Source organism: Meriones unguiculatus, chromosome 18 (assembly GCF_030254825.1).
Source record: "Meriones unguiculatus strain TT.TT164.6M chromosome 18, Bangor_MerUng_6.1, whole genome shotgun sequence".
NCBI lineage: Eukaryota > Metazoa > Chordata > Mammalia > Rodentia > Muridae > Meriones > Meriones unguiculatus.
In genome coordinates, this window is record NC_083365.1 from 34,763,839 (window position 1) to 34,778,793 (window position 14,955).

Consider the following 14,955-nt stretch of genomic DNA (forward strand, 5'->3'; position numbering starts at 1 on the left):
TGAAAATAAAATAAATGAGCCCATCATACCCAAATCCTGTATCTGAGTTCTATCATGAGTTGCCAATTGGTTTTCTAATCCTCTCAGTCAATATCTGCTGTTAATTTGTTTGCTATTTCAAGAACTTGGAGACTGTCAGCAAAACACATGATGCATTACGGAACTTATAATTGGAAATAAAAACATCTGAAGCTTTTCTGACAGGGTGACCATAAAGCACTGCCGCCCTGATCACAGAGAGGCAGCGCCAGCAACCTTGCAGAGATGTGCGCACAGACAATTATCGATGCCACACAGTAGACTCAACACTTAACTCTGGCTTCAAGAAACGCAGAGGAAATTACAGCTAAATGAATGAATGAACTCAACGTGTTTATGATGCCAAATGAAGGGAACAGAGGAGGGGGGGGTGTCCCTGCTCATGCTTCCTTTGAAAATGAAGCACACTGAGTGAGCCCTCTCTCCCTCTTTTGACAATTTTACAATTACCAGGCCTGGGCTTGATCTAATTTTCCTGCTGTAGAAGTTAAGGCACTTCCTCCACAGTCACTAAATCTGACAAATTACACCTGTGCCCATTCTCACGTGGAAAACGAGCTCTTTGTTCCTGACCTCTTGGTCAGCTGAGAGACCAAATTCCCAGACACGGCAAAGCCCCACTCATGTTCGTTAAACACCAGGGGAGACTGGTTTTGTGCAAGAGGGGTAAGGTTAGGGTCAGCACAGAACAAGAAAACCACTCCAGTCCGAGTGCTAGAGCTATGGCCGGAGTCTGTATGCCTTTGGCAACAGGGCTTGCTGGTCAGTAAGTGTGGGCTTGTTTCCCTCTTTAACACAGAATGTCACTCTCAAAAGAGCAGCTGAGGTCAGTAATAGAAGAGTCACTTGATTTTCACAGCCTGTTCTGTGTGAGAGTTAAACTAAAGCCTGCTTGCATTAAAAGGCCTGCTACAGGTTCAGTAACCAAAAGTATGAAGATGATTTCAAAATCCCACCTCCCCTTTGGTATGAACAGGCAAGCGATTAGTTACTACTACAATGGCTAATACTGGACTGATTAGAATTCCTCCCTTTCTTTAATTGTTCTTTGCCTTTGGGAAAGATGCTGCAGAGGGCAGCCAGGGGGTTCATCTTGGAGGCCAAGCTTGAACACTAGCCCTCTGAAGCCTGTGAGCTTTCAAAGCCAGAGGCTGGTCCAGATAACACAATGCCCCCCCCCCCCCACTTCTGTCTCCCAAAAGGGACAAAAGAAATGATGGCAGAAGTTAAGAAGCATCTGTGAGCGAATTATCAAAGAGCATGCCTGATTGCTTTTCTTTAGGTTCATGGGAGGAGTTGGTGAAGGAGTATAGACAGAACACAGAAAACTGTGTTCCTGCTGAGCCCTGCCCCCGAGGCCAAGAAGCTCCCCGAAAAACTCATCTACACCTGCCATCTTTCCAAAGAGGCAGTATCCTTCCAGATTAACACCACGCTTACAACTTCTGCTGTTTGGAACACTACATTTTCTCAGACCCATTAAGCCACATGCAAATCCTCTTCATTGGAGACATAGTAAGTGGCACGACACATTCCAGTTGCAAAAAATGCAGGAATGCTGAGATTCGTTGCAGGCTGTTTTCTGTATATAAACTCCGATTAGGCTGTAAACCACAAAACAACAGTATTCTCTCTAGTCTTTAGGAAGCTTCCAGTTGTGTTGTAAACCCACAATGAGAGCAGATGAATTCCTTTTCGGATGTTAAAGCATGCAGCTACCATTTTATTTTATCTTCTGGGGAAGGTGATGCTGCAGAGCAAAACCCTGGAGCCTAGTGCATCCTGAGCATGTCTTTTAAAAATCGACTACACTCCAACTTTTAAAACTCAAGAGTCAGGACAATTTCCTTGGTCTGATGGCGCCTGCTTTTGTGAAACCCATGGACAGCAGGATGGAAATCCCATGGATAAAGATGCTTGTTTAGATTTCTGTTTTTGAATGAAAACCACTAGCAGTACCATAAGTTCAGAACTTAGCATTTCTTCTAGAAACTTCACTGGAAAGCATGGAAGTCAAACTTAATTAGTTTCTATTATTCTGAAATATCTATTGGGAGAGAATGCCGAGTGCTTCAGAGGCGGGCTGTGGGCTCTATACAAATTTTTAATAGTGCAAGAGGTTTAAAATTATGTAAGGCCTTTAAATTACCATCTCTACCAATACGCACTATCTTTGAAGAGTCTAGCTTTGGTGGACATTTATGTGGCTGAAGTATGAAAGAGCCTAGAAGAAATGCATCATTTCTTCTGTTTCCTATACTAAATCCAGAAGTCACTCGACTCATTTAGCATCATCCAATCAGCAGAAGCTGAGCCGGGGTTCAGAACACACCCATCTGATTCCAGGTGTAGAGTCTCCAGTAGAGTGGACAGAAAGCATCAATATTCCACTGCTCCTGGCAACAGGTACATTTCCCAAATGCTGACTCTTCACTATGCTGTGGATGATTAAGTTTGTGTTCAAAACAACCGTGTGAGGGAAGTGGTGTGAGAAAACAGAGGCTTGGAGATGTTAAAAGTCAAACAAAGCAAAGACTGAAGAATGGTGGTAGGAAGGGGAAACATGGTGGTCTTCCCCGCACAGAAACACTCAGGCAGAAATCCTTACATCAGCATCCAGTAGCCCTGGGAGTAACTACTTAAACCAAACCTCTTCACAGTGACATTAAAGCAACTGCTGTCTCAGGAGAATATGGTGAAATGGAAATCTCCCCTTCACCAGTATCTGCATTCTTGATAAAAACAACAACAACAAAAACAAACAAACAAACAAACAAACAGCAACAAAAAAAAACCATCTCAGTGGGCGGGACTAATCCCATCTACAGATGCCCCAAATCCTGTCTACAGATTCTTCTCTTTATAAATAAGTATTCAGCAGGAAAAAAGGAGTCAATCTAAAACAAAAAAAAAACAAAAAAAAAACCTCAATGCACACCACAAGGAACACTAGCTCAGGACATTTCAAGACACAATAATGCTGTCTAGTTTCTGGCTTCTCTAATATTGAACTTAAATTTTTTAAATGATTTAAAAAAAATTGTAACTGATAGTGATCTAGTTCTGATATAACCCTTGTCTGCAACATGAACCAACGACCCAGATTGAGTCATATTCCACCAGACCCCATATTTCAACTACCAATTTGTTTTCATATCTTGGGATACTTGGATGTCTACCCTGGGATCCTAATCATCCCCTCATTCATCACAGCTCTGATTTTGTTTAGATAGTTCTACTCTAAACAGATCTGAATCAGCTTAAGCCACGGAGGATGCTTTTCTCTATCTCCCTGTCATTGTTTCAGTAATTAGCAACCTGGGATCTTTGAAAGCTATTCATGGACAGCCCAATGTCCAGTGTCTTCTGAAGATTTTTCAAAAACACCTTTAAAAAAATGATTTCAGCTAACACATCAAGCTTCTCTGACAACCAGAGGTCATTCCCTCAAATATTAAATTGTATTAAGAACTGTACCAAAAGCCCACATCCTTCCTGGTACCCAGAACCACAAACATCAACACTCTGCTTCACCCTGAGATCATTTTTCAAATCACCGCTGAACAGGACTCATGTCTGCTATTTATCCTAATACCCTCTGCCATCTTCTCATGCATAAAAATGAATGGATGGATTTTAATAGAGCCAAATTTAAACTGAACCTGGAAATTATAACCACCAATCATCACACTTTACCTTCGATGCTCAACCCTTGGCCATATTATCTTCCCCGTGGTCAAGGACAATTGCAGGGTAGGAGGGCTGCCACTTATTACCTGCTGTTTCTTAGGCAGTCACTTAACCTCCTGTGCCTCAGTTTGCTTATTTGCCAAATGAGAATCACAGTGGTTCCTAAATGCTACAGGCAGATTGAAGACTAAATTAGACAAATGATATAACGGACATAAAACAGTGCTCAGTTTAGGGTAGTTAATGAGGAACTCACAGTCATTGTCAGGTTGAATTACAAACATGTACTTGCCACACCCCTTATCAGTTCTAAATACCAATTAGTAAGGGGAAAAATATTTTTTTTCAGACACACACCAAGAGGCAATGTGAGTCCATCCTGCCACTCCTCTTACAGCCCTGTCCCCAGCTTATAGCAAAGAACTTGGAGGCTTTTCCAGGAGGGATGTGAAAGGTTAGTTGGTCTGCCCAAGGCTAATAGATAATCCTGGAATTGTCTGACACAGAAAACCTCCAGTCCAACATTCTCATTTGAGAGATGAAAACATTGGTGTAGGCTGAGTAACTACCCAAGTTCTACCCAAAACACAGTGGCAAAGCCAAGAGCAGAAAAATGATAAGGCCAATTACTAGACTCTCTCTACATGTGCCACCAACATAATCCTTTGGATATGTTTGGATAACAGGTACTAATTATTTTCACCATTTTAAAGGCACAAAATCTAAGGTTCAGCAACACAGAGTAACTTCTTTAAAACCTGGCGATGAAAACCGGCAGAACCAAGATCCAGAGTTTCTCTGTAAGGCCCCTGGGACATGTGCCTGATCCATGTGTCCCAGAGCACAATTCTAGACTCCTAGTACTGTGCTGTCAATCACCACCTCCAAGTTGCCTGAGCATCTGTCTCATCTGGGGTTTCTTGAAGGGAGGAGAATCAGGTTTGGGGATTAGAGTTTCAAAAGCTATCTCTACAGAGCTGGCCAGTTCTGATATGGAGAAAGGCTTGAGAGGACTTGCTTTACATGCCAGGCATTTCATGACTGCTTCCGTATAACTGAAAGGAGAACACTCTCATGAAATGTTCAGCATGGCTACAACTATGAAGAGCTATAGGGTAGTCTTTCGCAACTTTCTCTAGGTAGCACAGACACATGTCACATAAAACTACATACGTGTCTACTAAAGTTTTTCTCTCGTCCTTGTCTCCTAGAGGAGTCTGTTTGATGAGCAGCAATACCAGATGATGTGTTTTGTCGGCAATGAACCAATACGTTTCCTTCCAGCCTAGTCATTTTCATGTAAGGCAGCTACGTCCCAAGCATGTTTCCTTGGTTCCCAACTTGGAAACAGAGAAAACCTGTTGAGTGAGTACTTACCAAGGTGCACCGTATATCCTGAATCCCTTCACAGTTATCTCCGAATCTTGCAAGTAAATACTGTTTGTCAGGAGGGACTGAACATTGTCAAAGTCCTCTGGTTTCAATTTGGACACAGAGGGGAAACGGTAGTAGTCCTGTTTAACGAGGTCTGCCATGAATTCCTTATCGAATGTCAGTTCATGATTCCCAGCAATCACAATTTTATATTCATATGGCAGGTTTCCTGTAATTACAAGAAGGGTGGGGGGAGGCACCAATTAGCACATTCACTTTCCATCACGAAATACAACAGCCAAGACTATGGTCAGCAGACAATTCATCCCAATGAAGTGCTCACACATTTCTTTCTATTTCCGTGTAAACAAAAATTTATGCCTACTCTTGTTATGCTACCAAAAATGACAATCATCTGGAGATAGAAAGCTATCCTGAGATGGACAGCTGGTAAGAAAGCATCAAGCTCTCTCATTCTCTCTCTTGATTTTACAGACCCACCATGATGACCCTACACACAACTATCCAGCTTTTGTTTTTTTTTTTTAAAGACTGACCATGATCCTAAAGGGAAGGCTTGGACTCAGTCTAGTTCTTAGGAAAAAAAAAAAAAAAAAGACAACCAAGTATTTTTAACAGCATGCATAAACGCTAGATTTTTAAAACACCCTTCAAACAAAAGATGTGGTTCACCTAAGCATTCTCCAGTGCATCCAGATGAGGAACCTATAATGCTATATTGCAAGTCTAATTTTACATTTACCTTTTGGTTTCTGAGTAAACAGAATATTATTAAGGGCCCGTGATTGGAAGGCCAAATTTCCTCCCATTGGGATGGGAGAAGAAACTGTAAAGCTTAACCCCCCTTTAATATTTATACTATGGAAATGTAAGTTCTCGGTGTGTGCTCTTTATGCAAAAGTTTCCCGATTGAAATGAGATAATTCTGGGAAGAAGAATGAAAGCTATAAAGGAAAACCCAAACACCAGACTTCTGCATAGATTTATAATGTTTGAATAAAGTACAGGTCATACATATTAATAACTCACTGTGATGCTATAAGAACCAAAATTCCAAGGGGAGATAGAACCAAGCAGCCATCTCCATCCTGAGATTAATGCCTTTTTTGCTGCTCTGTCGCTACCCATCCCTCAAAACTCGCCACTGAGCTATTCCTCATTTTATTTTATTTTGGAGGGAAAAAGGGTAGGATGGTAGCACATATAATTCCACCTTGCTGAGACTTCTGGGTCTAGTGCAAAATTAATGTTGCCTGCTATTCTGGGAAGAATTAAGGTTACCCTGAGCAGGAAATGGAAGACTCTTGTAAGAATTGATCCTTACCAGCAAGCCAGAGCTGATGATTTAATTAAGGAAGCTTAGTGAAAAAGAGTTAGTTTTTTTTTCAAGCAGTAGTAACTTCTGCCATTGGCACTTGGATTTCAGCAGAGCAGGCTGTAAAGACCGCATCATAGAGTCCCTGCCATGCCAGCAGCCGGAAGCCCAAGCGGCCGCTAACACAAGTGTTTTCTAAGACAGCGGTGACGTTTTATAACATTACAAGCTCTTGATTTTCAGTCTCTAATGGTAACCGAGTTACATACATAGCGTGTGCTGTAATGGAGAAGCCAGAGGAAAGGATGAAAACAGTGATTGAAAAGACTCTACAGAGTGCAGCAATGAGAAACACTGAGGCCAGGAGTTGAGGGATACCTAATGACCCACACGCCCTGCTGTGTGATACACCTCTGGCCTCGGTCATTTGCAGAGCTGTGCGGGAGACTGCAGTGAAAGCAGGGAGCCATTCTCCGAGGCATGCTTACACAAGTCGGGGAATTAGGAGCATGATGTGTGATGCCTTAGAATGGGGCTGCTGTTTCTTGCAATTCCTGCGCTTGAAGCGCAGATGAAAGACGGATTAACAAGGCCTCAAATTCCCAGCACTGTTTGTGCTGAAATTGGTGAGGCCCCACAACTCTGCTGTCACAGCCCTGCGGTTAGATAATGCACCCACAGATTCACTGGGGTTCCTCAAGTCTGAACAGGCTAAAAATGTTTTCCAGAGCAGCAGTCTGTGCTGAGGCAGATCCTGCCTGAGTGGGCCTTAGCTACTGGTTCACACCACACCAAGGCCATCTATCTCCTCTGTTGGGGATGACGGGCTCACTGGAAACTCATTTAGCAGATGCTACTGCTGTTGCAAGACACACTGGATTCCCACTCTGTCCTCATTTTAGATTTTTGGTTCAGAACAGTTGAGACTGAGATGTTGGGGAAAAAAAAAAGTGCTTCCCCCTCCCACTCCCTTCAGCTGTTCAAAGCAAACAAACAAGAAATAAAAGGTGAAACTTCCGCCAAGTAAATCCTCCTCAGGAAAGCAAGTGTCCTCGGTGTCTTTTTAAAATCAGATTTCAGAGACTCCGCTAGGGAAGGAGCCACCAAAATGAACAGGCGCCGGAGCAGTGATGATATTTACACGCCGCCAACAGACTCATCTCACTCTGAGAATCCAATAGCAGTTTCCAAGTTCCGCCCTGGGTTACCTATGTTATGAGATTGTCTGACAGATTTTCTTTTTTGCTGAGGTGACCTTTCATCTATAATCTGCCAACCTTTCTGTTTTATATGAAAAGTGTAAGCAGGGCGGCTGACAAATCTCCTGTTACTTGATGGCATTTTCTTTTTTTTCTTTTTTTCTTTCTTTTTTTTTTTCCCCCACAAGACTAGATTAATTTGGAAGGCTCTGCAGTCAAGCTTCAAGCTTCTTGGTATTCAAATAGCATCACTTTCAAATTGTCAGACAAAGAGGTGGCTGCCTTTATCCATTTCATTCAGATCAGGCCATCTAGGCCGACCCACTTGAGTAAAAAGCGAGGCCATATTCTGCTTTCCTAACGCCGGAGAAATCCCTGCTCTGTGGGACCCGGAGAACTCCTGGAATTAGACGGCGTGTCCTGGGAACCACAGACAGGATTACTCTAGGCAGAATGAAGAAGAGTCCTCGATAAAATGTTAAGTAGTTTGTATATTTTTTTAATGCAGAGTTGGAGAGCTAGTGTAAATGTGGTTTGTAGCATTATTTTCATATACATGTAACAAAGTTTATGTAACATACACGTACATGTATAAATGTGTGTGTATATATACACATAATATATACCTCTATGTTACTGTCAGAGCACTTCTGAATAAACAACAGTACAGGTCAGTTACATGCAACAATGCCAAAATGGTAGCAAATGAATGAATGAAATATGGGAGCCCAGCCATCAGTTCATGGGACAGCTGAAGATTCTGAGTGGGTCGATAGGCAATCAGAGACAGTATGTTGTGTCCCATTATAGAGGCCCACGGGCTGAGTGTGTTAGCTCAGGCCTGTAATCCCAGCATTCCGGCACAGTTCTAGACCAAGCTGCGCTACAGAGTGAGACTCTGTCCTCCGAAAAGAAACGGATAGTGACGATATGAAGTCCAGCTGCCACTCACGGCCACTGCACTGCTAGCAAACACCTCCAAAGCAGACACCATAAATTTTTCGGGGTTTCTCTTCAATCTCAAGATTGTCAACCACATAGACAAAGGAGAGCAAAGGGCCTCTTTCCATCTTAGTCTTCACTTTTCCATTATTCCATCGAGGTAACAACTTGTATTTCTAAAAACTGGACCGTATTTATTTATTTATTTATTTATTTATTTATTTTTCGGCTTTTTGAGACAGGGTTTCTGTGTGCGTGTGTGTGTGTGTGTGTGTGTGTGTGTGTGTGTATGTGTAGCCCTGGATATCCTGGAATCGACTTTGTAGACCAGGCTGGCCTCAAACTCAGAAATCCACCTGCCTCTGCCTCCTGAGTGCTGGGGTTAAAGGCATGTGCCAGCACTGCCCAGCAACAACTAGACTCTTAATTTCCCATGTCTACAAACACCTTGTTTCAGTCTTCAAATATCTTCTCTCTTGGGCATCAGTTCTTTATTCATGGAATCTTTTGTTGTGAGTTTATATTTACCTGTCCCAGTGAAGTAAGATTAAGTGACCATTGGCATGTAAACAGGTGTGTGTGCTGTGCACATAGTCCTCTGAATCAAGGTGCTTTATGGTGCTTTATCATTTTGCTTTGAAACTTCTGGAAGAAGTCCAGACAAGATAAATTCAAACTACAGGCATGCTCCGTTTAGTTCTTAACTGAATTTCACTTTTAAAAGATGAACTAACATTAAAAAGCAGGTGGTAACACACACACACACACACACACACACACACACACACACACATCATTTCATTCCCATCCTCTCTTGGAAAATCAAAAAATCCAGCAATGCTCGCAAATTCTACTGAGTTTCTTGTGCTTGCTGTTGCCTCTGCTTGGCCCACGCTGGCTTTGCTGATGGGCCTCTATAGTCTTATACCGAGTAACACACAACTCAAGGCAATCTGGCGTCTGGCTTCTGTTTTTATTATCTTCCAAAAGCTTTCCTGGAACATCACTAATAACTGCCTGAGGACAAAGGAAAGCTTCTTATTTCTTACCTGGGCACACAGTGACGTAACTATCACTACAAATGTCCACACCCTTGGTTGCTGATGCTGTGCTCTCCAGGTTCCCTTCTCTCCTGTCTTGTGTCACCTCCTTCTTCTTCCTCAGGTGTCTTTGCATCCTGTCCCACTCTATGACATCCTCCGTCACCCTCCTTATGTCTTCAGAGATGTAGTGCTGTCCTGCCGTGTTTCTCTTTTTAATTTATTTATTTTTATTTTACGCACAGCGGTTGGTGTTTTGCCTGCATGTATGTCTGTGGGTGTCAAATCTTGGCCCTACAGACAGTTGTGAGCTGTCATGTGGGTGCTGGGAACTGAACCCGGGTTCTCTGGAAGAGCAGTCAGTGGTCTTCATCGCTGAGCCATCTCTTCAGCCCCCTTGCCATATTTTTCAAATTTCTATTCTTAAGACTCAAATTTAAACCACTACCTGGGCTGTAGAGGAGCATGGGGTTGAGAGTGGGAGCTCCACAGGCCCTACCATGTATTAGCTGTGTGACTCTGGACAGATGCCCTCTGTTCTCAGGTTGATGATGGTTACAGCAGCACAATTAAAGCTTCAGAAGCAAAAGCATGCCAGAGTAAACATGGCCGCTACTGGTGCTCCTGTTTTCAGTGTTGCTTTTGAGGTGTGACACATCCCCTTTTTGACTTAAGGCATGGACAGTGGCTGTGGCTCCTTGTTTGACTCAAAGAACTCAGTCCAAGACTTCCCAATGGAAAGTATGCCATTCATATTTGCTAAGTGATACAATAAACGAGCTTCTTCAAGGATTTGCAGAAGCTTCTTAGACTCCAGGAACTAGGCTTGACATTCTAGGCAGTGTCGCATTTTCTTCCACGTTTAAGTTTTCATCAAGTGTCCTATTTTGTGACTTCAACATCTAGCCTCGCCAGCCAAGTTTTAGTGCATGCCTTTCAAACTCTCTGCAAATACAAGTAGGAAGATGTAACAGCACGACCCATAAGCTTCTGTGGGATTAAGTGGAATCCTAAACAATTTCTGGCACTCTATTAATTCAGCAGACGTTAGCTGTGCTGTCACGGCTGCCGGAGACTACCCCTCCCAACTGCCGTCCAAGAAGCCATCACTCCATCCCCAGATCAGATCACTTCCTGATGCCACACACAATATATTATTCTCAAAGAATCACGGTAGAAGATGGAAGAGAAACCTCTAAAAACCATGGCAGAGTCTGGAGACAATCCAATATACCCTTAAGTAATATGATTGTTGTTAGAACAGTGGTCTCTGGATGAAGAGAGGAAGCGGGGAAAGACTTGAGCTTGCACCCAGTGCTAAGGCAGACCTTCCCTATCGGCCATACTAACCTTGCCCTAACACATCACTTCCTTGCTCCTCTTGTCCAGGAGCCCATCTCTTCGCCTTTCATTCACAAAGGAGTAATATGAAGTATATCCAGATTCCATTCCTCTTACTAGCTTTTACTCCCTTGAAATGTCTCTAATTTCCTTCTAGAGCCTGGTGAGTGCATTTTCTATGTGCATGTCGCAAAGAACGAAGAGCCTGCAACATCCAGTGCAGGTGACCACCTTTAGCTGCGTGCACGTTGGATGGAAGTCCTCACTGTAAAGTAAACAAAGGGATACTGTCCCTGCTCACAGTATGGTGGACTCAAGTGGCTCCAACCGATCACAACACAGAGGCAGGTGACTATGTCAAGGTGGCCTGGCCTACTGGCTTGAGATCTCTCTCCCCTGAGTTAGAACAAGATGCAGGAGAAAGCACAGGGATGAGGAGAGGGACTTGGCCCAGGGTCACCGGAGCATCACTGTGCTCTTTGAACTGCAATATGAAGAAAGACTACCTTTAAAAGAGTTATTTGAAATTTTAAAAATCAGGAACAAAATTCACCCAACTCCACCTTATGGATACAGAAACCCAGTACCAGACAGAAGCTCCTGTTTACCACACAGTTACTGCCTACACTGGGACTAGAATCTAGATCTTCCCTCCGTAGTTAAAATTTTAGCATAAGAGACCCAATTTGTTAGAACCTGATCTACACCTGCCTGAGGTTCCCCTGACAGCGACTTCCTGTGCCGAGTTCCACTGATCTTTTCTCCAGTTCTAAACTCTATGCCTCATTTCATTTGTAACATGAACCAGAATTCTCCATCCTACATGTTTCTCTAGCTATGTCATGGGCTGCTTCTGCATGAGCCACGAGGGCCAATGTCAGCCTAGTGCTATGACAACACATACCTTGGTTCCTTTTAAGACATTCTCTAAATTTTCCTGCAGCTGTTGCCTGCTATCTCCCAGGAGAATGTGGGAGTCTCCTCCAGGAAGGGAAGGTCAGCTTGACGTGAGGCCCCAGAATTTTGAACTTTACTGGCTATATTACAAGAAATACGGCAAAGCTTACACAAGAGAAAGGAAGGCTGAGGTAATAAACGCAAACACCTAGAGGAGCTGGAGAGGAACGGGAAAATGCTGTGAACTGAAGTAGCTGGGAAAGTGATGAAGAGTAGTCAGAAATTGGGTAGTGGTGCGTCATTTTTACATGATCATATACAAGTGTTGTTCTGGATAAATAAGATTCCCAGAATAGCTTGCTCCACTCCTTCAATAAAAATTAATGTGCCTCAAAATTAAGTATCATATAACTGCAGCCCATTTTTTTATGCTATAAATCATTATAGAAGGTATTCCAACAATTTGCTTTTCCAGGGCATCTGCCTTCCACATGGGCTCGCCTGACACTTTTCATTCCTCCTGAGTAGGGATTATGGGAAATGGGACGACCAAAATGGCTCATTAGTTTGTGGCTAATGAAAAAACCACCTTCCCCATGGCCTATATTTTAAATCAAGAAACTAGTAAATAAGGCTAATTGATTGTGATCTCTTATTTTCGTCTGCTGAAGCTATGGGAAAACCCAGCCACACAGCGCAAGAGGAAAGCATCCAAAGCCAGCATGGCTCTCTAATTTTCATCTGTAAAAGAAATCCTAGTTCAGAAGCACAATTTAAGACATCCAGTTCCTATGTATACTCCTCTCCACTCTCCTAAATTAGAGATTTTGAAACCGCGTGAAGAAAACAAGGTTATGTGTGTCATAAGACTGCCCGTAAGTGAAGCTCACGCTGTAGCAAGAAGAGAACAAATAGAGAGGTGAGGTCAGAACAGGAGAACACGCGAGGGCTCCCAGGTCCTCAGGAAAATCAGATTCATTGCACAGCCGTCAGGCTCACCTTCCGTTCTAATGTGCAGGATAGCAGCCTCCCTCTGGAGGACCACAAAGAGCCCAGCTAATAAGAAATGCACTATGGTTATCATCGGGTTGTTTCTAAACAAAAGAAGAGATACTGATAGGCTGCAACTCAGGAATTAGCATTCCCGAGACTTTCGGCGGTCCTGCAGCAGTGGCTGGGGACGTGTTAGAACGCCAGTCCAACACACCGGCGGTGTAAGGGGACCCTGGGACACTGCTGCTTAACATTATTATCATATTTTTAATATTGTGATTCCAGGAGGACCGCAGAAAATGTTCAAAGTCCTGAAGAGTATTCTGCTGAGGAATGACTAAGAAAAACTCAAGCCAGAAAACTGACCAAGCAGAAAATTCTGCAGGAGGATGAAAGGAGAAAAAAAAATAACCCAGTGGCTAGGAGGACAGAAGAGATGAGGCTCAGGGGTGCCTGAGGAGACCTTGTCCATTCCTCACTTGGTGATTTCAGGGTGAGGATTGCAAAGAAGGCTGAGTCCACCCTGACGCAAGAAGGGATCTCTATTAGCTTCAAGGAGGCAGAGGCCACCATTTTTTGGTGGAAACTCCTGTGCCTAGGAAAGACTTCGGCACTTGTTTGCCCACTGCCTACGCATGAAGTGAATGCACAGACCTCTAGGAATCCCGCTTGGCTCCACATTTGCACTCACTTGTCTCAGCTACAAAACCACCAGAAACATTCAGTCAGGGCAAGCTCTGTCTCTGACCTCAGTCTGTCCCCCATCAGGCTCCATTAATTTCCACAAGTCCTGACAGCTCTCACGTTAATACTCACACTTGCTGATGGAGCCACACAGCAGGTTCACACTGCTACCTTCTCCTCTGAAACTCATGCATTAGGGTTTCTTCCATGCTTGCAATGGGAAACCAAGTCTAAGAAATATTAAACACAGAAAACTAGATTACAATAATGTCAGGGCCGAGCCAGAATCCCAGGAGAATGGAGGAGTGCCAAGTGAAAGCCTGACCGTCCACTGCAGGAGATACAGGGAGCATACGGAGACAGCAGAGAAGCTCCCTCATCTTCTTCAGCCCCCTTCATAGGGAGGCTGCTAAGGTACCAGAGACACCACAAGCATTGTTCTACGCAAAGACAAAAGTCTACCCCATTGCCCTACTGCCCCCAGGTGCTCTCCTGAACTGGATGGTCACCAGTTCAGCAATGAGGAGTGGCGTGACTGGGAAGTGCGAAGCCTCGAGAGTGCAGCCATTAGTGCTCACCGTTTTTAGAGACTGAAGACACCTTAGAGATTGTTGTTGTCCCCTGGAAACTTCTTGTTTATGTGCATTCCTGTCTCAACCATAACTTTGCTATAATCTCTCTCCCTCTTCCTCTCCATACTTGTATTTGCAGACACCATGAGGCAGTAAACACAATGACTGACACCTCCTTGCTTTCAAATGAATACTATTTCTAACACAGCATGCTGTGTGGTACATGGGAAGATACTGTGGTACCTGTCTGTGTTGCTAGCTCTCTGACTGAAGATCATTCATTCGTATAAGCACTATTTGTCTGGACAGCAGCAGTCAATGGCAGTGGATTCCACTGTTTATTTTTCTCCAGCCTTTTTCTTACAGACAAGGGGTCTTGGCTTGTTTAGAACAATTTAGAGGAACATGCACCAAATTTGAACTGAACGGACTATCCTCTAAAGACTCTTCAATCTATCCCCATCTGCTACAAAAAGGTGGATTCAAATTAGGGTTTTGTGAGACAGCCCCAAGACAAGTCAGTAAAGATACTGATGCACAAAAGGTAGCGACCACTCTTGTAATTCTGCGCTATGTTTCCTTTTGCGTTGTGACTTCATTTGGAATAAGCAGTCAGTCCATGCTTCCTTCCTATCCCTTTAAGACAGTGCTCAGTAAAATTTCTCTATTAACATAAAAGTGCCTATGACAAGGCTCTATGATGAGCTGACGAATATGCTGGTTCTTTTCCCCCCACAAAGCCTTTCAAAAGCCACAGAGAGGAAGGTGTTCCTCCCAGCGACGATTATAAAGTAAGTGGCAATTATTCTACTGAGTAATTACGGGAACAAATGCAAATCCCGTGTGTT

The 14,955-nt window shown here is 43.4% G+C and overlaps 1 protein-coding gene across 7 annotated transcripts in view; it reads right to left on the reverse strand.

Annotated features, from left to right (window-relative positions):
- Mpped2 (metallophosphoesterase domain containing 2) overlaps window positions 1-14,955 on the reverse strand; it is a 171,816-nt gene that overhangs the window by 74,664 nt on the left and 82,197 nt on the right. For 6 of the 7 annotated variants that reach the window (XM_060371399.1, XM_021651470.2, XM_060371398.1 and 3 more), the window contains one exon: window positions 5,107-5,332. In XM_060371399.1, the coding sequence (XP_060227382.1) occupies window positions 5,107-5,332 (226 nt within the window). Of the gene's footprint in view, window positions 1-5,106; window positions 5,333-13,667; window positions 13,754-14,955 lie in introns of those variants that run through there. The other variant, XM_060371401.1, reaches the window with a different exon arrangement.